Below are 23,493 nucleotides of genomic sequence, written 5' to 3'. Positions count from 1 at the left end.
AACTTGAATTTCTTTGTATGGTCTAATCATATTATCAGATTTTCTCTCTTAGAAAAAAACTTTGAACATTTACTACTAAAATCTATTAAAATGATTCAATTAGAAGTAATACACTATTTTCAAGAAACAGTAAGATATGCCCTGTACATGCAGAGAATGAGTCCGAACATCCCAGATGTAAGCCTTGCAGGCATCCATGATGCACTCCTCTTTATGTCTCAATGTGCTCTATCATAAATAAAAACAGTAGATCCTGTGCTGAGACCAGTTCTCATCAAAGCCCCAGAATTATGGCTAAAGTAGTCCTCTCCCACTTCTAATCTGAGACTCAAAAAAATTAACATATTTTAAATAAATGCTAGGCAAATTAGGAATAAAAATGAGTCAAAGTGGAGGTCAAAATTACAAGTAGTATTTTTAATAGAAAATTTAAATCTCTACATACAACATGTGGCATGAGTTAGAAACTTACCTGTTCCTGCACATCTTCATGTTCCGACGTGAGAAGTTTGATAAAAATTGGAACAGCTCCAGTTTCAATCACTACCTTGGTATGCAGGAAAGTTCCAGAGGCTATATTAGTTAATGCCCAGGCAGCTTCAAACTAAGGAATGAAAAGTGAAATAAAAGAAAGCATAAAGGAAATGTCACAAGACAAGAAGAAATGGAGACACTACTTACAGAGTGAAAAACTCATAAATGCTATTTGATTCCTGGAGGATCATGTCACCCCAACCTCATTTAAGAACATAAAAATTAGAATGCCAGACATTTAGGTGTTTGTTCAACATAAAGGTTTTATTACATTTGCTAATCTTTCACACAGCAGAACCTCTGAAAGACTAAGGAAAAAAACGCTGAGGAAATAATTTATATTTAACATCAATAGCGATACTAGCCCTCATCAGCTGTAATAAGGAAACACATGGAAAGCAACTGCAGGTTTACAAATTTCTCCTTGATATCCCTTAGGAGAATGCATTCACGGGGACCGGTGAAGTCACAACCTACTGAAGACCTGTGGAAACCGGAGTCACAGCTATGACCTTAAAGGTAGGAGATGCTGGAGTCATGGCTCTGTGGTGAAGAGCGCATGTGCTCTTACAGGGAGCCCACGTTTGACTGTCGGCACCAAAACCTGGGGTCTCAACCTGCCTGTAACTCCAGATGTGATGCCTCTGACCTCGGAGGGCACTGGCACTCATGAGCAACATAGCCACACACATAAATACAAGTGTACTGTGTGGTAGTAATGACAATTGTTTTGATTTGTTAAAAATGTAAAACAGCTGTATATTCATTTGATGTCCCCTGGTTTTTAAAAGCCTCATGTCTACTTCACATTTTAAAATGTGTGCATGCCTAATAAAAGTTGCCTATAGGGCAATGTGTCCCACAGGAACCTCGTTTGAACTTAAACAGTCTGAACTAGCAGAATAATACCCACTTGGGTAACAGTATAGAGCTATCCCCAGACGACACTAGTGAATTTCATCAGAACCAGCTAACGATTCCATGTTCTTGCATACACACCACACTGTTTACACGAGCTATGCTCCCAGGAACTACTCCTTCCTTCATCCCCAGTCAAGTGCTCCACCCTCCTTCTGTGCTCCCCAGAGCACTTCTCTCACAGATCTGCTGTAGCGCTGAGCACACTGAGGTACTTCCTATCTCTCGGTATGCTTACCTTCTACAAGGCAGCAAACTTCAGTAAGCAGAAACAACGCCTTAATTTTGGACTTATATCTTTATACAATGCCTGGCTCTCAAGTTAGCACTCAATAATTTTATTTATTTGTTACCATTTATTTCTTCCTTCATTCACTGGAAGTAAAGGGCCAAATAGTAATAAATATCTTAGACCTGAGTTTCAGTCTGTACTCACAGCTTATATAAAGCAGAGACTAAATCCTATTATTTCTAATTCAAAATAACTGACCTGAAAATAAAGTAGCCTTTCCCTCAAAGACTCTGGTTAGAAAGTCTAAACAAGTTTTTCACACTCACATGTATTACATATTCTTTTGCTTATGCCCAAAATAGGGAGGGGCCTTTCCCAAACTGCCCAAACAAGTAGACCACGACTCTACATTGCAATTTCAGTAACTGTATCTCAACAGTCGTCACTACTGACAGTAGCACTAATTTCCAAGTTCTAAAACAGGAGTCTGATTCTAGAGTATACACCAACATCAAAGTGAGAGAATGTAATCTCTTTTTGTAACATCAAAATGTTGGCAAACAGTAGCAAATGATTTGGAAGATTATCACCATATCTGGGTTCAGAGATAATGCTCCTCAGGGGGAAAAATCTAACTTTGTTCATATTTTTTGTAAGTTATACCAGTCTATTCTTTAAAAAAAACAAAAAAAGATCAGCTAAAAACATTTTAAGCAGTTATTTAAGAACCAACAGAGTTGGATGTAGTGGCTCATGGCTTTAATTCCACCACATTACCAGGGCCAGGCAGAACTCTGTAAATTTAAGGCCAGGGCTACTTAGACCCTGTCTCAGAAAGAAATAAAGAAGTTTAATAATGAGATTAACACTTTAGTTTGAGTTTTCTAAAAGAAAATAGTTTTTAAAAGGCTGATACCTATAGAATTTCACTAATATTAGCTGTGATTTTGTTTCCTGAAACTGTCGAATAAAATAATTCCTAACAGAAACTAGCAGTGTAGCCATGCCTTAGCCAAGAGTGATACCTACTTTTTCTTTAATTGTCAAGTGTTTAATGAATGCTTACAATATAGTCAGCACTGAAGCCATTTCCACTAGAAACTCAGTCATTTCTAGAAGATTAAGAAAGAAAACTTCAGACTCACTTGTAAAGTACAATTTTCATTTCTTTCAAGAAATTTCACAAATCTCTGTACAACTCCTGGTTTCTGTATAACTTGATCTATTGGTGGATTGGGTTCTAAGATTTAAAAAAGAAAGGTTGTTACATAGACAGAGAGACAATGAACTGATCCCCGCTCCACGCAACATGGTATCTTAGTCCTTTCCTTGTGCTGTGATAAAACATCCTGACTAAAGCCTTAGAGGAGAAGCCAGTCACACTGGCAGGGCTGGAAGCAACTGGTTACACTGCACCCAGAGAGAGCAACAAGCCTCTCTACTCTGTTCACCTCTGCAACGGTACAGTCCATGCAGTTGGGGGATGTGCTGCTGACAGGGGCAGGTCTTCCCATCTCAGTTAAGGTCGCCAGACAGTCCCTCTCAGGCATGCTCAGAGGCCCGTCTCCTAGGTGACTTTAACAAATTGGAAGTAATGGAACTATCACAGATGGCATAGGAAAGTTTCCCTAGGTTTCGCTGACCTAAGTGTAAACTCTTAGCTGGATATTACTGCAGATAAATGTTCTCATTACTGCAGTACTTTTTACAAAGCAAACTCTACTTTTTCATTAATTGCAATGATAGGAAATTAAAATATATTTTCTAATATGAAATATATTTAAGAGATCATCCTTACAAAATGGGAGAACACTCACAATACAAACTGAGCAAGTCCCCACTAAATTCTTATAGCACTATCCTTGATTTCCAAGGATGTTCCCTCACTAGTAATAATATCACTCACCTGTCTTAGTCAAGATTTTGTTTTGTCTAGATATTATTTATTATTTATAGTAATGCTATTAGATTATCTAAAAATCTTGAAATTTTTTCATGAAATGCAGACTTTTGAGAACCATAAATCCTCTTGTAATTGATGTAAAATTCAAACAAATTTATTTCAAGTACTGACCAGCTACATAAAAGGAAATCTTTCTTGTACCTCTGCTTCAATAAACAGTGCCTCAGGGGTTCAGCAGCTTCTAGGCTGGTGTTCCTATAAGTCTTCTATTCTCTTCATAGCAATGTACCTATTTTATCTACTAGTCACTCACTATTACCACTTATAAAACTTCACAAACTTCCTAAACTGAATCCTTTTCTAATGTGTTCCACACATACTCTGTGTGTCTATTAGATGCACTTGTTTTTATAACTTTTTTAATGAAGCATAGCCAGAGTCACGCACACACCTATCAAGCTCAACCTGACTGTACTAAAACAGCTGTTCACCAAGTCACATGAAGAGAAGAACTCTCATTCTCTCTGTGACTTCTGCAAAGCTGGCAAAACTATGTCCATTAAATTTGTTCCATGTGTTGTTAATGAAAGCCCAGACTTCAAAATGTCCACCCTCCCATCTTACAAAACATTAGTAGACACTTCTACGCTTTACCTTCTACCTTTCAAAGTCTCCGAATTTTAGGGGTAGGGTTACCAGCTTCACCTTTTTTCTTTTTCTATTGGAAAACTCTAAACTTTCCTTTTTAAAAAAAAAAAAAATTTTTTTTTTGAGGACAGAGGCGATGAGACAGATAGGAGATGAAAACGTAGGATGTGTGGTTAGAAGGTGGTGAGAAACCAAACACTGAACCATCAGCTACATTAGCATCCACAGGTCAACAGACACAGACCTGTCAGCTACATCAGTATCCACAGGTCCACAGACACAGACCTGTCAGCTACATCAGAACACAGATGCAGCCTCCTCTGGCAAAGTTCAAAGCAACAGTTTATTAATACTCTATCCAAACGAGTTCAATTAAAGTGCACTAGAATTACCAGCTAATTTAACACACACCATGAACTGCTGTTAATACATAACAAAATAAGAGTCTACATAAGCTTATAAAGGTGATGAGCTATCATAAATAAGATTCAGAGACACTTTGGCAATTTAAACAAGCAAAATAGGAAAATGCATGCTTCAGCAGTGAAAACAAAGGGGAAATTTAGTAAAACTGGAATTGAAGTGTAACCCGTGATTTACATTTGTTAGAGTGGCTACGATAGGGAAACAGATATGGGGATTTTAGCAATGGTTATGATCTGATCTGAATCCAGGCTGGGTTTAATGGCCGGCTATGCAGTGGCCAGGGGCACACTTAAGTCTGCTTACTGGCAATAGTTAGAATGCTACTTAACTCTCTGCTGTTTCTGCTTACAGGTCTATTGTCAGCTGCTTTCCATGTTTCCTATACTATAGGTTAAGTAAAAATAGAGTAAATCCAACATTCTCCTATCCTTGATACATTTGGCAGGAAACATTTATAACCTGTTTTATGTCTAACTTAGGTTAACATCTACTAAGAAGAAACAGTGAAAATAATTGGCATATAAAGTTTAATAGAAACACCACAGTTTGAACAATTACAGAAGATAAAGTCTTACTAGAAGAAATCTCATCTCAGAGATTGACGTCACAGATAACGGAAAGAATACTTAAACTCCTTCTAACTACATTCTTACTTTAAAGAAATTAAATTCAATAATGATAAGATGTGGTAGAAAAGTAATTGAGAGCAACTTCAAAATTCTCAACCATAATCTACAGAAATCCTATCAGTTTGACACTATGCATATGTCAAAAAACAAATCTTGAAAGAGAATATAATGAAAAAATTTGAATCGTGTAAAATAAACATCAACTTAAAAATGTAGCAATTAAAAGTAGTCATTCTTGCCGGGCGGTGGTGGCGCACGCCTTTAATCCCAGCACTCGGGAGGCAGAGGCAGGTAGATCTCTGTGAGATCACTGGGCTACCAAGTGAGTTCCAGGAAAAGGCACAAAGCCACACAGAGAAACCCTGTCTTGAAAACCAAAATAAAAAAAAAAAGTCATTCTTGATTGTTTAAGTATTTCTGAAAATTGCTGAGCTACTGGAAGATGAAGGATGAGATATAAAAGTTACATGTATTTATTAAAAAATAAAATCTATGTGATAACTTTTCTCTTATGGAATGTTCTCACACTTATTCTATGTGGTATGTCTGTGTACCTGTTCACAAATGATTGTATGACACTGTATACACATGAAGAACAGAGGTAACTTGGGAGGAGAGTCAGTTCTCTCCTTCAAGCACACAGGTTCTAGGGATCAAGCTCAGGTCAGTTTTGTGGCAATCGCCTTTACCCACTGAGCCCTCCTGCCGGCCTATCTTATAACTGTTTGTAATACACTTACTCTTCATACATAAGAGAACAAAGACAAAACCCTTAGAATCCATGCTGAGCAAACAAGATTTCATTCACTCCTCACGTTAGTCAATTTTATCTTTCTTAGGAAATTGAGGTAGGTGATTCAGTGTCATCTGCAAAATCTTAATAGTTTCAAAATTCTTTACAATTCAAATTACTAATTCTATAAATTCTACATATGAAACAATACTAATATTAACTGGATAAATAAATTGGCCAAATGAACCACAAATGGTCAGTAAATAATGAAAGAGCTGGGTGTATCTGAACTCCCAGCATATGTGAAAGTGAGGCAGGAAGATCTGGAGAGTTTGGGGCCAGCCTTAGCTACATGGTAAAACCTCATCTCCTCCAAGTCAAAACTGAACAAATAAAAAGTATGTCTAAAAAATATTTCTATAAGGAATTATAGCCTTACTTATTGGTAACAATTATTTTTATATTTGCTTCTTTATATTCTTCTACAATTTGTAATTTTTTCTACAATGTGTTTAACAATATATTTTTTAAAAGATGATACTTTAAAGTATTTTTTTAAAGACAGGATCTCTATGCAGCCCTGGATGGCTTAGAACTCATGATGTAGACCAGGCTGGCTTTGAACTCGCATAGATCTGCCTGCCTCCACCTCCCAAGTGCTGGGATCAAAGGTAAACGCAACCAAGCCGGGTGCTGAGGCAGGTGAGCCTACCTGTATGATTTGGAGGCCATCTGGACTTACCTAGTGAGCTCCAGATTAGCCGAGGTTAGATAGAGACCCTCTCCCAAAGAAAAAAAGCAAAATGGAACAAGGCGCACACAACCACACCAGGCTGAAATACATTTTCAAGGGAAACTAAGACCTGTCTCTGGTCTAAAAAGGACAAAGCAAGTGTCTCAAACTTTAAATGTGTGCTGTCAATAAGAACTGGGAACCACTCTTGCCTTTAGAAAGCAGCTTCCGGAATTTCTGTGTGGCTGTCAGCTGCTGTTCAGCATTACTAGAGAAAACCATCTGAATCATATCTGCGGTGATCACATCTTCCTGAAACACAAAAATAAATTAGCATGCAACAATTTCTGCGTGAATATTAGTTACATTATCTGATGTCTATCCTGTCTCTGAAGTACCACGGAGCACAGCACAAACACAGTTTTGTAAACGATACCTCGGGAATGGGCACAGTGGAACTGATGTCTGGGTCCTGGATGGGACTCTCCAGCATACAGTCATCATTTCTGGGCAAAGAGACATTTCTACGTTTGAACAACTGCAACAAAGAGAAATTATTTTACAGACTGAGTTTTCCAAAACATTCACAGGATTCATATGAGTAAACAATTTTTATAATTAAAAATATTAAACAGGCATTTACGTTTTATAGGACTTGAAAAAGCACATATTTCTTTATTTGATTACTAACTGTTGAAGAATTTTTCTAAGAAAATTTTTACTATGGGCTGGAGAGATGGTTAAAAGTACAAATAGCTCTTGCAGAGCACCAGAGTGAGAGTCCCAGTACCAACGCTGGATTCCTAGTACCCAAGCTGGACAACTTATAACTATCTGTACCTCCAGTTCCAGGGCACCTGATACCTCTGGTTTCTATGGGCAACTGCACTCATGTGCATATATCCTCACACAGACATACACATATACACACAGTAAATAAAAAGAAATCTTAGAAAAGAGAAATATTGATTTAAAAAGCAAATCACACAGTATAAATAGCATGCTATAGAGTTACTATAGCCGATTAACAAGCAATAGGAAGCTGGGTGTGGTGATGCATGCCTGTATCCTAGCACCTGAGGTAGAGGTAGGAAAATCTAGAATTCAAGGTCATCCTCAGCTACAAGAAAATCTGAGGTCAGCCTGGACTACATGAGACACTGTCTAAAACAAAATAAAACAAAAAAGCAATAGGAGAAATTTTTCAGGAAAAATATTCCTGTACTTCTTAATAAAAATAGAAAGATAAAACAACCAAACAAAACCTCCTTATGCTTTGATGACTAAATAAATACAGCTCTTCTTCAGACTGTACACACTATTTTTAGTCAACAGGTTTTTTTGTTTGTTTGCTTGTTTGTTTTTTGTAAGTCCTGCAAGATACTGCAGACAGGAGCTGAAAAATCATAATTATTATATTTCTAAGCAGGCCTTCTTAAACTTTTTTGAATAGTTCTTTTCATATATCATTTTTAGTTTGTTATTGAAGGACTATTTACTTATTATTATTTGTTATTATAAGGACTACTTATAAATATCTCCAAATCTATAATGGAATGAAAAATGCTAAGAAGTACTCTTAAGTGACTTTATATTCTTTATGTTGCATACGCATAGTATAAATAGAGGCTATGAAATAGAGAAATATATTAGGAAATATAGAAAGCATAAAATGAAAACATAGAAAAATGACACTAATTACCTTAAGACTTATGAAATCCACAAATGCATATAATGTGTTTTCTGAGGGCAAATTCTATACTGAAAACTGGAGGTGATCTAAATGACTCAAGGTAAACATTTTTAGCAGCAGGAAGAAATACGGTAACAAAATGTTTATTAACACAAGAGGAAAATCACTCTAGTCAGTAACTAAACAAGTACAAAATTCTAATCAATGAATTTACAAATATTATTCCAGAGACTTAATTAAAGAACAGAGTTAGCAAATCAATTTTCTCAAACACTTAGCATTTGAAATTTTCTAAAATACAGCAATGATAATTAAACTTCCACATGAGGTACAGATTAGATGAATGGATGGACGGATTGGTTGCTGCTAAGCAACACTAAATATCTAAGAACTCCTACCTGTTCTTCCCTTTTTTGTTTTCGAAGTTGTATTCCTTCTTCTTCTCTTCGCCGTCTCATCTCTTGAGGATTTAAGGCTTTGTTCTTATAACTTTTCATTCTGTAGTTATCCTTCCCTGGACTAGCCATTGAATCTTAGGGGAAGAAAACAGATAAGGTTAACTCTCAAAACAATGTAAGAGGCTTAGTCTAGGCAGCTAAATTTAAGCTCACCGATTACATTAGACCAATAAAACCCACTTTGAAACTTACAGATTAAAAATACATTCTCTCACTCCTCTACATATTGGAGAAAAATGACCAAATATTTTAGTATTTATTTCTTACTCTTAGCACATTTCCTGATGCCTTAAACTTGAGACCCTAGCAACTTACTTTGAAAAGAGGTTTAGTCTGCTCACAGATCTGGAGGCCAGGAAGGTGCAGCCCTCCTTGTGATGGAGGCTAACTCATACAGAGCAGAGAAGCAGAAAGGCAACGGGCATTTGTAGAAGAGATAAGAACAAAGCTGCTGGCCCAAAGGGCTTCTATACTGCCAATGAAATTTGGACACAAATTTTGGCAGGAACAAATCACAGCTAAGCCTTAGAAATATTAACTGAGTAACAAATTTGGGTCTAAAAACACTGATCACCCTTATTTTATAGAGACCAAGACTGAATAGCTTTACCCTTTGTGGTATGTTAACATTTCTGAAGGACATACACCTTTCAATCACTGTCAGGAAACTCATGAATTGTCTGATAAAAGAAACTTCTGAATTATACTGCTGGCAGAATCAAGAAACAGCCAGTATTATACAGTCCCGTTTTCAATAGAATATGGTGTTAGCACCAATAAGCACACTTCAAGTGTTTATTGGAGTCTGGCTTCTTTCATTTAATTAAGACATTGCCAAGGTCATGGAGGTCATTGTGTTATGACTGTACTATCAGTTTTTAGTCCTCTATTATAATTAGTTCTTTTGAGTAATGACGTGTTTGTACATTTTATTTCTAAAGTTCTATTACAAATGTATTTTAAAATAACAACTGAAAGCCAAGTGTGGTGGCACATGCCTTTAATGTCAACACTTGGGAGACAGAGGCAGTTGGATCTCTGTCAGTTCAAGGCCAGCCTGATGATCTACATTGAGAGTTCTATGCCACAGAGATGTACACAGTGAGATCTTATCTCAAAAAAACAAAAAATATAAACATAAATATTTTAAAGCATAAATATGAAATGTTATATTTGAAATATACATCAGTTTCATATTCAGAAATTTATAAACCTTTTAGTATAGCAATATTATATTGATATATGATATGAACATTTTATGCTTATGTTAGAACCTATTCCGGGCTTACACATGAAGACTAAACAAACAGTAGTCTAAAGCAGTATTTCAATTATAAGTTAAATGTGACAGATACTTAGTGATTACTTAACACACTATTGTGAGAAGTTTGAAGAACATACCCAGGCCTGATCAGAAACTACTATAATCAGTTGCCTGGCAGTGGTGGTGCACACCTTTAATCCTAACACTAGGGAGGCAGAGGCAGGTGGATCTCTGAGTTCCAGACCAGGCTGGTCTATGGATAGAGTTCCAGGAAAGCCAAGGCTACACAGAGAGACCCTACCTGGAAAAACAAACAAACAAAAAAAAGTAAACAGAAAGGCTTTCATTTATCTGTCATCTCTAGTAAAAGACACTAATTAGTTTACAGTTTACACTAATTAGTTACAGCAATAAAGTACACTAAAATATATGCATTAAATCCTGTGAGAACACAGTAAGATACAGCAGTTAACGGTCCCTTAGGAAGCTCAGAGGGGCTGCACTGTTACTCTCTGTAAAAGGATGGAAAGGGATAAAAAGAACAAGCATTTCAAAGAGAAAGAATATATGAAGGAAGTCTGGCATAAACATAGAGCAGTAAGAAGTACAGTGTGCCTCAACAAAGGACTCAAGGGGAAAGAGACAGGAGATGAAGATATACACAAAAATCAAATACAGTTCCCACAATCCAGCTGAGGCATTCAACTTGATCCTATGGAACCGAACTAAAGAAACTAAGGGGAGAAAACAAGGGAAATCTCAATGAGCGCAGCTGCTGCTGATGTTAACTGTAGTTGTTGTAACAGATGAGTACTGACTTCAGGACACTGTTTTGAGCTATCCATGGTTGAAAAATACAGGTCAAACATAGAATAAGGGTCCTGACTTAATCATCCAATGTCATGGAGAGCCACAAAAAGAAAGGTGACCAGGAAAACTCTTCATAGTATTCACATTTCAGTGAAAAAGGGCAAAAGAAAAGGAAACCAAAAGAAACAGTACAGAGAAGAGAGTAAGAGAAAATAAGGGAGTGGGGTGAGTGCAACAAAGGGAGCCAGAAGTATCTGAGTGGTACTGACATTAATAACACACTCCTAAATATATTTTACTCTTTCATTGATTCATCAAGAAAACAAGCCAAGTACCAAACCAGGCATCAGATGTGGTAATCAGACATCCCTGGTAAAGACAGTAAAACAAAGCTCACTACTAATGGAGTTCAAACTAGAATATAATGGGCTAAGGACTCAAGAATGAGGGGAAAGGTTTGTTTGTGATTGGAGGTTTAGCTTAATGGTAAACTACAGGCTCAGAATATATGACACATTTATAGCTAGTAAAAACCCAGTTTTAACATATCTAGTATGTTTCAGCAGTTCATATATACCTATGTGGTGGTTTGAATGAGATTTGGTCCCCAGTTGGTGGAACTGTTTGGGAAGGATTAGGAGGAGGGGTGTCACTAGGGGCAGGCTTTGAGGTTTCAAAAGACTTGAACATTCGCAGTGTCTCTCTTCCTGCCTTGTGGCTGTCTCAAGATGTGAGTTCTCAGTTACTGTCCCAATGCCACGCTGTTGGCCTGCTGCCAAGCTCCTTGTCATGATGGTCATGAACTCTATCCCTCTGGAACTGTAAGGCCCAAATAAACTCTTCCTTCCTATAAACTGCCTTGGTAATGGTGTCTTATCACAGCAATAGAAAATTAACTAAGTCAACCTACAAACAGTAATTAGAAATTGTTAAATCAAAGTTAATTAATAGCAATGTATGCATTATTCTTCTCTATTTTATACATTAGGGTCCTTAGGCTGCAGAGATGCTCAGTAGTTAAGTGTGTATTGCTCTTACAGAGGACCCCAGATTGCTTGCAACACCCAAATCAGGCAGCTCACAACTCCCCATAACTTGAGCTCCATAGGAAGCCAATGCCTCTGGCACCTGCACTCACATACCCATACCCGGGATAAATAATTTAAAATAATAAAAATAAATTTAAAGGAAAACGTATCTTTAAAAATCTCTCTAATTGCACTAACAGCTTAGGCTTATGTAGAAAAACAAAGGGGAAAAAACTAGTTTCTGAAATAACTCAACATTAGTTACTATAATACTCTATTTGTAGAAATCTTTTAAAATTTTCTCAACTACATACTGGCATTTTCTAGATTGCTGGCATTTAAAGATTTTTGAACACACATTTTTTATGTATGTGGAATGTATCTCCATCTTCAATATTTATTTATTTATTTGTGTATGTGTATGCTCATATGTGTCAATACCAGAAGTCAGCCTTAGGTTTTGTTCCTTAGGTGTCATCCACTTTTTAGGACAAGGACCTGTGGCTTGTTATTTATGCTGGCCCTCAGGGAGCTCCATGGACCTACCTGTCTCAACCCTAGCAATGGGATCACAAAAGTGATCCATGGTTGCTTTATTTTTAAAGACAGGGTCTCTCTTTGTAGCCCTGGCTGTCCTTGAACTCACAGAGATATGCCTAGCTCTGCCTCTCTCTCAAGTGCGGGGATAAAAGGCATGCACCATGTCCAGCCCAAGTGCTGCCTTTTACATGGGTGTTGAGGATTAAAAGGTCCTCATACTTACCTAGCTACCTCCCCAGCCTTTTCAATACTTGTAGCAGACTTTCTTGGACCACCAGCCCCCAAATCATCACACAGAGACTTACCATTAATTATGAACGCTTGGCCTTAGTCTGGGCTTGTTTCTAGCTAGCTTTTTTAATAATCTATGTGCTGCCCTGAGGCTCATCTACATACTGTCCTTCCTGCTTTCCTGCTTCCTCCAGCTGCCTGACCCCCCCTCCCCTTTTCTTCCTGCCTGCCAGCCCCACCTGTCCCTGCTCTGCCTAGCTGCTGGCCATTCAGCTCTTTATTAGACCAATCAGGTGCCTTAAGCAGACAAGGTAAAACAACAACACATCTTTACATAGTTAAAACAAATGCAGCGTAAACAAATGCAGCGTAAACAAATGCAACACACCTTTATATAGTTAAACAATTATTCTGCAACACAAGCAAATGCACCACATTTTTACATAAACAAATATTCTATTCACAACAAATATTTATCTTCATACATGCATTACTATCCTAATTATTATCCCATTGTGAAAATTACAAAACTAGCCATTTTCTTCAAGGATTCAACTTAAAATGTAAACGAATAGGAGTTCTAATCTTACTTCTTACATTTGTTTGGGTCACTTTGGGCCCTTCTCCACCACACTTTTGCATTCTAGATGCTTCTTAGATTATTAACAAATTTATAATACAAATAAAATGTAGCTCCAAGAACACATACATTATTTTCTTTCTTCATTGATACTTTCTGTATCTTTGCCTTCTTTACTGTGTTATCTCACCCAAAGAAATCTAATTAGATGGAAAATAGTTTTTTAAGGACTGAAATTCTAAGGCTTGAATTTCACAAAAATTTTTTGAAATAAAAGAAATGCTATTCAGACATCTGAAAATTGCCGAACTGGGTTTTCTTTCTTTCTTTCTTTCTTTCTTTCTTTCTTTCTTTCTTTCTTTTTCTTTCTTTCTTTCTTTTCCATTCATAAACTTATTTTTATCCACTTCTTACAAAAACCACACTGGAAGTTAAGCACATCATTGGAAGCTGAACTTCCAAAGGTCTTTGTTTTCCTGATATTTGTTAATGCAATTTCATTTTTCTGTGCTTGGACACCTCGTTAGAAAATGACAAGCCCGAACAGGGAGGAGAGTGCCAACTCTGAGCCCCCACGACCAAACAGTACTTCGGTGTGAAGCAAAGTTTCCTGCCTGCCTTTAGTAACCCTTTCTCCTACAAAACACTAGCCATTATTGAGAACTGAAATTGGGAGCCAAGTCAAAAATCCTCTTGTCTTTTCCCCTTGTTTTTGTTTTTGTTTTGATGCGTAGAAAAGGCTCAAGTGTAAATGTCATAGCAGACATCTCGCTACGCCCTCTCCTAGCTTCCAAATCTCTCCATCTATGATGCATTACATTTTCATCTTGAAACAGGGACGCCAGCTGACAGAGAGAGAAGCATGGAGCCCAGAGTGGCTGGCTTTGGGGCTGAAGGCTTAGAGCCACCTGCTGGGGTGCAGCACGGAGGGTCCCCACGCCGTCCTGTCCCTCCCGCAAGGCGGTGTGGCGTGTCCTTACGGTGACGGCCGGCCGTGGCACACGGGGACCGAGCGGCAGGGCGGGGGCCGGGCGGCGGCGGCGGGGCAGCGCGATCGCGGCCACGCCCCCAAAGCGGCGGCCCTCGGGGGACCCGGCCAGGCGCGGGTCGCCGTCCCCGAGCCCTGCCTGCTCAGCCCCGCGCTCGCGCGGCCTGCGTCGCTCACACTTACCCATGCACGCCGTCCCCTCCCGGGCCCCGACCTGCAGTCTCCCGCGGTGACCACGGTTGCCGACGGCACAAGGGTGGACGCCCCGCCTGGGCCGCGGCTCGCAGCGATCGGCTAAGCCACCCAAGATGGCCGCCTCCAGCGCCCCCTTCCCCAGACCCGGCTTCCCAGAAGCCCTTGCTCTCGACGGCCGTGGCGGAGGGGGCGTGGCAGCCAGCCTGGTGACGGAGGGGGCGTGGCGACCAGCCTGGTGGCGGAGGGGGCGTGGCAGCCAGCCTGGTGACGAGGGGGCGTGGCGGCAGCCTGGTGACGAGGGGGCGTGGCGGCCAGCCTGGTGGCGGAGGGGGCGTGGCGGCAGCCTGGGGCGGAGGGGGGTGGGACCAGCTGGTGGCGGGGGGCGTGGCAGCCAGCTGGTGACGAAGGGGGCGTGGCGGCCAGCCTGGCGGCGGAGGGGGCGTGGCGGCCAGCCTGGTGGCGGAGGGGGCGTGGCGGCCAGCCTGGTGGCGGAGGGGGCGTGGCGGCCAGCCTGGTGGCGGAGGGGGCGTGGCAGTCAGCTTAGTGGCGGAGGGGGCGTGGCCGCTCAGCTGGTGGAAGGACCGCACCCTGCAGCTCGCTCTCTGAGGGAGCAGCTGCTGTTGACCCTTAGGTTGTAGCAGCCTGTCAAGAGTGTCACTAGTCAGCTCTCTTGTGTCCGTTGGTTCAGCTACCTCTCCATCCTAGACTATTATTTTGAGAGTGCTGGGTAGACCCAAGAACCGAATTACTGTCCGGGATCTAGCACCGGAAGTGGTTTTTAAAAAGCAAAACAAAAACTCAAGGCTCATGAAAGGTCACATGCAGCCTTTTGCCTTCTTCAGCTTTACAAACGTCTGGCGATGTGCTTGTGCGTGTGCGTATGTAGCTTAAGAAATAATCTTTCTTTCTTTCTTTTTGGTTTTTTCTAGACAGGGTTTCTCTGTGTAGCTTTGCGCCTTTCCTGGGACTCACTCTGTAGCCCAGGCTGGCCTCGAACTCACAGAGATCCTCCTGCCTCTGCCTCCTGAGTGCTGGGATTAAAGGCGTGTGCCACCACCGCCCGGCCAAGAAATAGTCTTTCGAATTTAATCATGGGGTAGGTCTTGCTGTGTAGCCCTGGCTGGCTATCATGTAGCTCAGAAATAGTCTCCTACCCTCCTACAAGTCTCCTGCTTCGGCCTCTTGAATGCTTCTTTCCAGTTTTGAATTTGCCATTCTTTTATAATTTTCTATAACACCTGAAGGTTTTCCACAAATGTCATTTCCTATCAATGCAAGAATCAACTCCAGATGAAGTACTCTAAATTAAAGCAAACTCTCACGAGCCCCATAATCCACCCTGAAGAGCTACAAGCAGTAGTGGAGGAGGCCGACTAAGGCCCACGTGTAACGCTAAACTCTGAATATGCAAGGTAAATAGCATGGTTCCTGCCACGAAGAAGTTTTCAATGTACTAGAGTAGCTAAATCTTTCAATGTACTAGAGTAGCTAAATCGGTTATGTCTGGTAACTGAAATATGAAGAGATACAAAGTGATTCTTTGATTGTCCATATGTGTAACCGAGAAGGGAAGTGTAACAAAAGGAACCAGGATAAGACTTTTCAAATATTAATACGACGAGCAGCCTGTCTGGCCAAGCATGAACGAACACATTCTAAAGATACACTTGCATCCTTTGCCTACCAGACTATTAGAAGTATAATCCCACAAAATTAAATTTTCTCCGGAAATCTCCGGTTAGGCAAAGGGATGGCTGACGCGGGTGGGGCAGCCAGGGAGGAACCTGTGTCTTGAAAGAGTCACAACTTGTCAGATCACCTTGCAGGACAGACTTGGAAACAATGGTGGAAAAAGAAATGTGCCATGGCCGGCGGACTGATGAGTCATGAGTACTTCTGGCCTTGTCTTTAAATACTACCTCAAGATCCCAGAGATGGACTTGAGAGGTTGCCGGATCTCTTTGTCTCCCTTCCCAATATGGCCACATCGAATAGATCCCCCTTTCATGCTTGTCATTATTTATTTGGCTCTTTTAATCAACTTACTGAGAATAGGAGGCCAGATCTAGGTGCTGGGGTGTAAGCTGCGATCCTCAGTCTGGTAACCGTAATCTCAATTCCTCTTCACATTTCTTTCTTTCCTGCCTCATTTAGGTAGATGGAGATTGCTGTTGAATTCCATGCTTTCCACTTTCTTTGTTTTGCTTCTTTTCTTATTCCTGCTTTTTTTTTAAAAAAAAAAAATGAGAGATGGTATTTGGCAAAATGGTCTCCTACTTTATTTCCTTCAGAATTAATTTCCACCTTTTGTCTTTTACTCCTTTGTGTAGCTCTTATTCGCTAGGAAAACTCAACTTGTTGTCTAATTTGGTACTTTTAAAATTTTTTGTACTTTCTGATTTTCCATCTCTTCTTTTGTTCTATTTCCTGAGAAACTTCCTGTTGTATCCTTTAAATTCCCACTGATAGATACACTTAAAGCTTGTGATAGTACTTTTTAATCCCAAGAGGTGCTTGTGTTTTTAAATTAAGAATTAAGTATATTTTTATTGTCGCTTAGAGGATATTGTGGTTTTAACTTCTACCTTTATTCTTATGCTGTGTTTCTTCAGACCTAACTTTAAAAATATTGTTTTGAGGCCAGGTGAGGTGATGATGCACACCTTTAATCTCAGCACTTGGGAAGCTGAGGTAGGTGGAAGTCTGTGAGTTGGAGGCCATTGGGGTCTATATAGCAACTTTAAAATCAGTCAGGACTATACAGTGTGACCACCTGATGAATCAGCTGACTTCCATCTTAGGCTTGAAAGCTATCTGATAGTGAAGACTGATGGACTAGCTTGTCTCCATCTTAACATTAGAAGCCATCTTGTTACAAGATCAAAATAAGTTACTCCTGTTTTCTGTAAAATTTGGGTTTGATCATGCCTTGACTTATTTTCTGGAATTTGATATATTCCACACCCTATACCTTAACCTCCACCCTGATAAGATGTTCTGCCAAGTTTCTACATAACCAAAATTCCTCTGGAAATCTCCCAGCCTGTGAACTGCCCCCACCACCCATCTTTCAGGTTTGGGGGCTATATAAACCTTCTCCTGTGTTCAATGCTATTTTCTCAAACCTTGCTTTAGGGAAACAGCCCTCCCTGTCTGACAGAAAATAAAGCTTGCATAATTTGACCAAAGAATTTGGGTAATGTTCTTTACTCCCATTTGGTGGAATTTATAAGACAAAGTAGGTTAATTCTTGTCTATGATTAAACTTTTGTTTCTCAAGAATTGAGCTATGCCCCACCTGTAACCTTAAATACAAATAGTTCTTTACCTGCTGGCTGTTCCAGGAAACAGCAACCATGTCTTTGTTTCAAAAGTTATTATGACCATCCTTACAACTATACCTTTGTTTCAAAAGGTTATTATAACTACCTGTTGTTATTACTTCCTTGTTATGACCACTTTGTTATGTTCTGCTTTATAACCCTGCCTATTTGCCTGCCAAATCCCCTATTTGGAACTCCCCTACCTGCCGTGGAACAGTCCTTTTCTAAACTATGAATATGTATTACTCTCATTTGCTAATAAAAAGCTGATTGGCTGATAGCTGAGCAGGAAGAGACTGAATTTGAGAGCCAGACTAGGAGAATTCTGGGAGGAGGAAGGATAGAGTCAGAGAGAGGCTGGCAAATGCAGAGAGGCAAGATGAGAATTCTGTTTTGAAAAAAGGTACCAAGCCACATGGCTAAACACAGACAAGAATTATGGGTTAATTTAAGTGTAAGAGCTAGTTAGTAATAAGCCTCAGCTATTGACTGAGCATTTATAATTAATATAAGCCTCTGTGTGGTAATTTGGAAAGCGGCTGTCGGGTATTTGGGAACAGGCAGTCAAGAAAGGAAACGTCCATCTACACCTACCCCTGAGTTATAAAATCTCTTATCTTCCCCACATTCAATGCTGACCTCTTGAACCTCACCTTAGGGGGAGCCAGGTTGTATTTATGAATTTTAAAAGGTTGCTTTAATTAATTTGGTCATGTGATTTGGGTCAGTGGTCTTTCTCCTCCAATCTTTGGGATTAACACACCCTGACTCAAATATGTATATGTTCCATCCTACCTGATTTTGGCTCTACTCAATGGCCTGGTGATCCTTGAAAATAGACTCTTGAAGGATTAACGGCCTAAATCAAAGAGCCTCAGATGAGCTAAGAAACTCCTGACTCAGTATAGGAATAAGAACACCTGCCTGACAAGATAGTCAACACAGTAATGACAACATCAGTTAGGAGCTGGGAGACTCTTGACGAGAAAGTCAATATGTGATCAGAACTGACATTATTCTGTAGATGGATTTTTCTTTGGGCCACCAGCTCACAAAAAGTGACATGGAGACTTTTTATTAATTATGAAAGCTGGCTGATAGCTTAGGCTTGTTTCTAACTAACTCTTATAACTTAAATTAACCAATTTATTAATTTACTTTCTGCCTCATGGCTCTCTTACCTCATCTCCATATTGCCAATCCTGCTTGCTCTGTTTCCTTGATGTCTCGTCTCCACCTTCTTCTTCCAAGCATCCTCTATGCCTGGGAAACCTGCCTAACTATCAGCCACTCAGGTTTTTAATTAAACCAACCACAGTGACACATCTTCACACAGTGTAAAGGAATATTCCACAACATTATTCCATTATTCGACTGGCATTATTTAGCCCTAAGACTACAAAGAATATATCTACAGATAAAATTTTTCACCCCAAAGTTTTCCTTTTCTGCCCTATAAAACCCCAAGCCTCCTGTGCCTGGGTGTACATCTTCAACTTCTGCAAAGAGACTCCTTGCCTTTCATTGTCCCAGGGAAGGACATCTGCTTCAGTAAAGGTCAGTCTCCTCTTTGATTTTCCCATTGCCTCCATCAATCCTGATCTAACAACTCATATTTATGAATAAGACACTGAAGTACCTGTATACTTATTGTAAGAAAGCACACACCAGATAGGCTTCTTTGCGCATCAGCTGATGCCTTCTCCACCAGGTAACACAAGGAGAGGGCTGACTTTCGTCAGGCAATAGTCTGTCCCTCCCTCTTTCTCTCCCCCATCTCCTTTCCCCCTCCTCTTTATCCCTTATCATTTCTCAAGGGAGGAATTTTCAATCTCTTGCCTTGGAAACACACACCAGGCCTCGGGATGAGATAAGATAAAAACAGTTTTAAGGGATTCACTGTTAGCCAGAACCATGGCATTTCATAAAGTTCCTCTGTAGCAGGCTTCCTTTTGGGGCCACCAACCAACTCCCAAATAATGATACAGAGACTTATTATTAGTTATGAATGCTGGGCCTTAGCCTATACGTGTTCCACTAGCTCTTATTACTTAAATTAAGTAATGTGATTCTCTTTATCTACATTTTGCCTTGGGGCTTTTTTATCTTTCTTTCATTCTGTATGTCCTACTCCTTGTTTGGCTGGCTGGCAGCTGCTTCTCTTTCTCCCTTGTTCTCTTATCCCTTCTCTCTCCTCAAGAGCCTAGATTCCTCCTCCCATTTATTCTCTCTGCTCGCCAGCCCTGCCTATCCCTCTACTACCTAGCTATTGACCGTTCAGAATTTTATTAAACCAATCAGGTGCCTTAGGCAGGCAAAGTGAAACAGCAACACATCTTTACATCATCAAACAAATGCAGCATAAACAAATGTAGCACACCCTTTCCTAGTTAAAGTAATATTCCACAACATTCCTCCACTTTGCTTGAACTGTGGTATTCTCAAAACTAAAGTAATTTGGTGTGCAGAACTCAAGCAGCATGTTTCTCTAGATTCCTGCCATCCCTGTTCTATGAACTCAGAACAGTGTCTATCCAGGAGAAATGTTTGTGCTCCACCTGCCATTCTCTTAACTGACATCCTGGTTAGTTTTACGTCAACTTGACACAAGCTAGAGTCATTGGGAAAGAGGGAGCCTTAATTGAGAAAATGCCCCCACCAGATTGGCCTGTCAGCAAGCCTGTGAGGCATTAGGCATTTTCTTGATTAATGATTGAAGAGGGGGTGGAGTGGGTGGGGGCTGGAATGGGGTGGTGTCCCAGGATGGGGCGGTGTCTTGGCCTATTGTGGGTGGTGCCATCCCTGGGCAGGTGGTCCTTAATTATACAAGAAAGCAAGTTGAGCAAGCCATGAAGAACCATAAGCAGGGAGCCAGGCGATGGTGGCGCAAGCCTTTAATCCCAGCACTTGGGAGGCAGAGCCAGGCGGATCTCTGTGAGTTCAAGGCCAGCCTGGTCTACAGAGTGAGATCCAGGACAGGCACCAAAACTACACAGAGAAACCCTGTCTCAAAAAACCACAAATAAACAAACAAACAAACAAAAAAAAAAAACATGAGCAGAACTCCAAAGTTTCTGCTTCTGTTCCTGCCTCTGACCCCAATCAGAGATGGAATATGACATGAGAGCTATAAGCTGAAATAAACTTTTTCCTCAAAGTTGCTTTTTTTCGTGGTGGTCTTTTTTTTTCTCTCTCACAGCAATAGAAACCTTAATAAAACAACTCACCTACCCTAGAAATAGCCAACCGTGGGTTAAGAGAAAACTTTTAAAATCTCCTTCCCACCATCCTTTCCTTGAGTCCTCTAAGGACTCCCATTCTGGCACAAGGACCTGAGCTCTCCTCAGAGTACTTCTGCAGCCGCCTGCTGTCTATGGCATTAAGAACTCAGTATATTTCTTATCCCAATGGGCAGTTGACCTCAGAGTCCTCCTTGAACCCTGAACAGAAAACCTTTAGTTCATAGTTCAATATTTGCCTTTTTCTACTTCCTATTTTCAACTCAACACCCTGACACCAGCCTTATCCATTGCTGGGTTCATTGCCTCTATGGGTTATTTTCTTCACGAACAAAACCTGTCTTGGAGCGAAAGATGAGTCACGTCAGAAGCCAGTGATGGGGAAATCTGGAGGCAGAGTTTTAGCGACCCCTTGTTAAGGCATTCCACAAAGTTTGGTTTTATTCACATGCATTAGCCTTTTGATTAAAACGATATTAGTCCTAGTGATCTGAATGCATGTGCCTTTAGTCAAAGCCTACATCAAAAGAAATAAACCAATAGCTTCTCTTCAAATAGCACGTTTCTGAACTTCTTTTCCCTTTCTTCTTTTCTAATCTTTCTTTCTTTTCTTTCTTCCTTTCTTCCTTCCTTCCTTTCTCTCTCTCTCTCTCTCTCTCTCTCTCTCTCTCTCTCTCTCTCTCTCTCTCTCCCTATCTCTTCCCTTTCTTTTTTTTTTTGGAACATTTTAAAAAATATTTTTTAAAAGATTTATTATGCAGTGTTCTGCCTGTATGTATACCTGCATGCCAGAAGAGGGCACCAGATCTCATTGTAGATGGTTGTAAACCACCATGTGGTTGCTGGGAATTGAACTCAGGACCTCTGGAAGGACAGCCAGTGCTCTTAACCTCTGAGCCATCTCACCAGCCCAAACATTTTTTTCTTTTAGTTTTGTTTTTCAATACACCCCGACCAGTTTTCTCTCCCTTCATGCCTCCCATCCCCCTTCCCCCCCACTCCACTTCCCTTCTTCTCTAGATCCACTCCATTTCCCTTAAGGGAGGAATTGGCCTCCCAGGATATCAGCTGAATAAGGCACAAGATACAATAAGATTAGGTACAAACCCTCATATCAAAGCTGGGCAAAGCAGCCCAGTGGGAGGAAAAGAGTCCCAAGAGAGGGCAAAAAAAAAAAAAAAAAAAAAAAAAATCAGGGACACCCCATTCCCACTGTCAGGAGTCCCCAAAAAACACCAAGCCAACAACCGTAACACACGCAGAGGACCTAGTACAGACCCATGCAGGCTCCGTGATCGCTGCTTCAGTCTCCATGGGCCTCATGAGCCCTGCTTAGTTGATTCCGTGGGCAGTGTTCTCCTGGTGTCCTCAACCCCTCTGGTTCCTACAATCGCCCCCTCCCCCTTCTGTGGGTTCTCCTAGCTTCTAGGGGAGGGACCTGATGAAGATCTCCAACTGGGGCTCTCTCCACTTAGTGCTTGTCTGTGGGTCTCTGCATCTGCTTCCATCAGCTGCCAACAGAGGCTTCCCTGATGATGATTGGGCTAGGCACCAATCTATGATTATAGCAGAATATCATAGGAATCATTTTATCGATTCTGGCCTCCTCCTCCTCTATTCTAGGTCTCTGGGCTCTCCAGGTCTTGGGCTATCCAGCTTCCAGTTTCTAGTCATCCAGGCAGTGTGGGGCAGAGGTTCCCTCTCCTGGTATGGGACTCAAATTAGACCAGTCATTGTTTAACCACTCCCACAAATTCTGTGCCTCTATTGCCCCAGCACAAATTATAGGCAGGATAGAAGGATTTGTTTCTAGGTTGGTGTCCCAAAATTGGAAGCCTTGCCTGGTTACAGAAGATGACCTGTACACCTTTCTTCATTAACCAAACCTGTCTTGGAGGGAAAGAGGAGTCACGTGGGAAGCTGGTGATGGAGGAAATCTGGAGGCGGAGTTTTAGCGACCCCTTGTTTAGACATTTCACGAAGTTTCCTTTCATTCAGTCCTTCAAGTTCTTTTCCGGAAGTTTTCTGAATATTTTTTTGTACCTCTGGAGAATTGACTTTTTTGTTGACCTCCTCAGCTAATTGCTATTAATCTGCTCGTTTTCTAGCTTTCAGTGTTCTGTAAGAATATCATTTGCTCTTATAATGACTTCTGCCCTTTCATTCTCCTTTAGTAGATTCAGAGAATCAAAAAATATATTTTGCTCCTTGTACCACATTTAACCATACCCCCATTATTTAAAAATATCATACTCATCAGATTATGTCACTTAAATACTCTAGTAGCTTCCTCAGAGGTATTAAGTGAGTTGAAGACCCTGAAGCTCTAAGCTTATTTTGTAATCCAGTGGTTCTCAACCTTCCTAATGCTGCAACCTTTTAATATAG

At 40.5% G+C, this 23,493-nt stretch overlaps 1 protein-coding gene across 4 annotated transcripts in view; it reads right to left on the bottom strand.

Annotated features, from left to right (window-relative positions):
* Window positions 1-23,493, bottom strand: part of Kpna5 (karyopherin subunit alpha 5) — a 68,265-nt gene that overhangs the window by 30,089 nt on the left and 14,683 nt on the right. For 2 of the 4 annotated variants that reach the window (XM_037200419.1, XM_037200421.1), the window contains exons 2-7: window positions 16,590-16,762; window positions 8,848-8,981; window positions 7,193-7,294; window positions 6,969-7,068; window positions 2,830-2,924; window positions 473-604 (exon numbers count right to left, since the gene is read on the bottom strand). In XM_037200419.1, coding sequence (XP_037056314.1) covers window positions 473-604; window positions 2,830-2,924; window positions 6,969-7,068; window positions 7,193-7,294; window positions 8,848-8,976 — 558 coding nt within the window. In that variant the 5' untranslated portion in view covers window positions 8,977-8,981; window positions 16,590-16,762. Of the gene's footprint in view, window positions 1-472; window positions 605-2,829; window positions 2,925-6,968; window positions 7,069-7,192; window positions 7,295-8,847; window positions 8,982-14,531; window positions 14,684-16,589; window positions 16,766-23,493 lie in introns of those variants that run through there. The other 2 variants (XM_037200420.1, XM_028874796.2) reach the window with 2 other exon arrangements.

The sequence above is a fragment of the Peromyscus leucopus genome, chromosome 8a (assembly GCF_004664715.2).
Source record: "Peromyscus leucopus breed LL Stock chromosome 8a, UCI_PerLeu_2.1, whole genome shotgun sequence".
Taxonomy (NCBI): domain Eukaryota; kingdom Metazoa; phylum Chordata; class Mammalia; order Rodentia; family Cricetidae; genus Peromyscus; species Peromyscus leucopus.
Note: the sequence above shows the minus strand (reverse complement) of the source record. Positions and strands in the feature narration are given on the sequence as shown.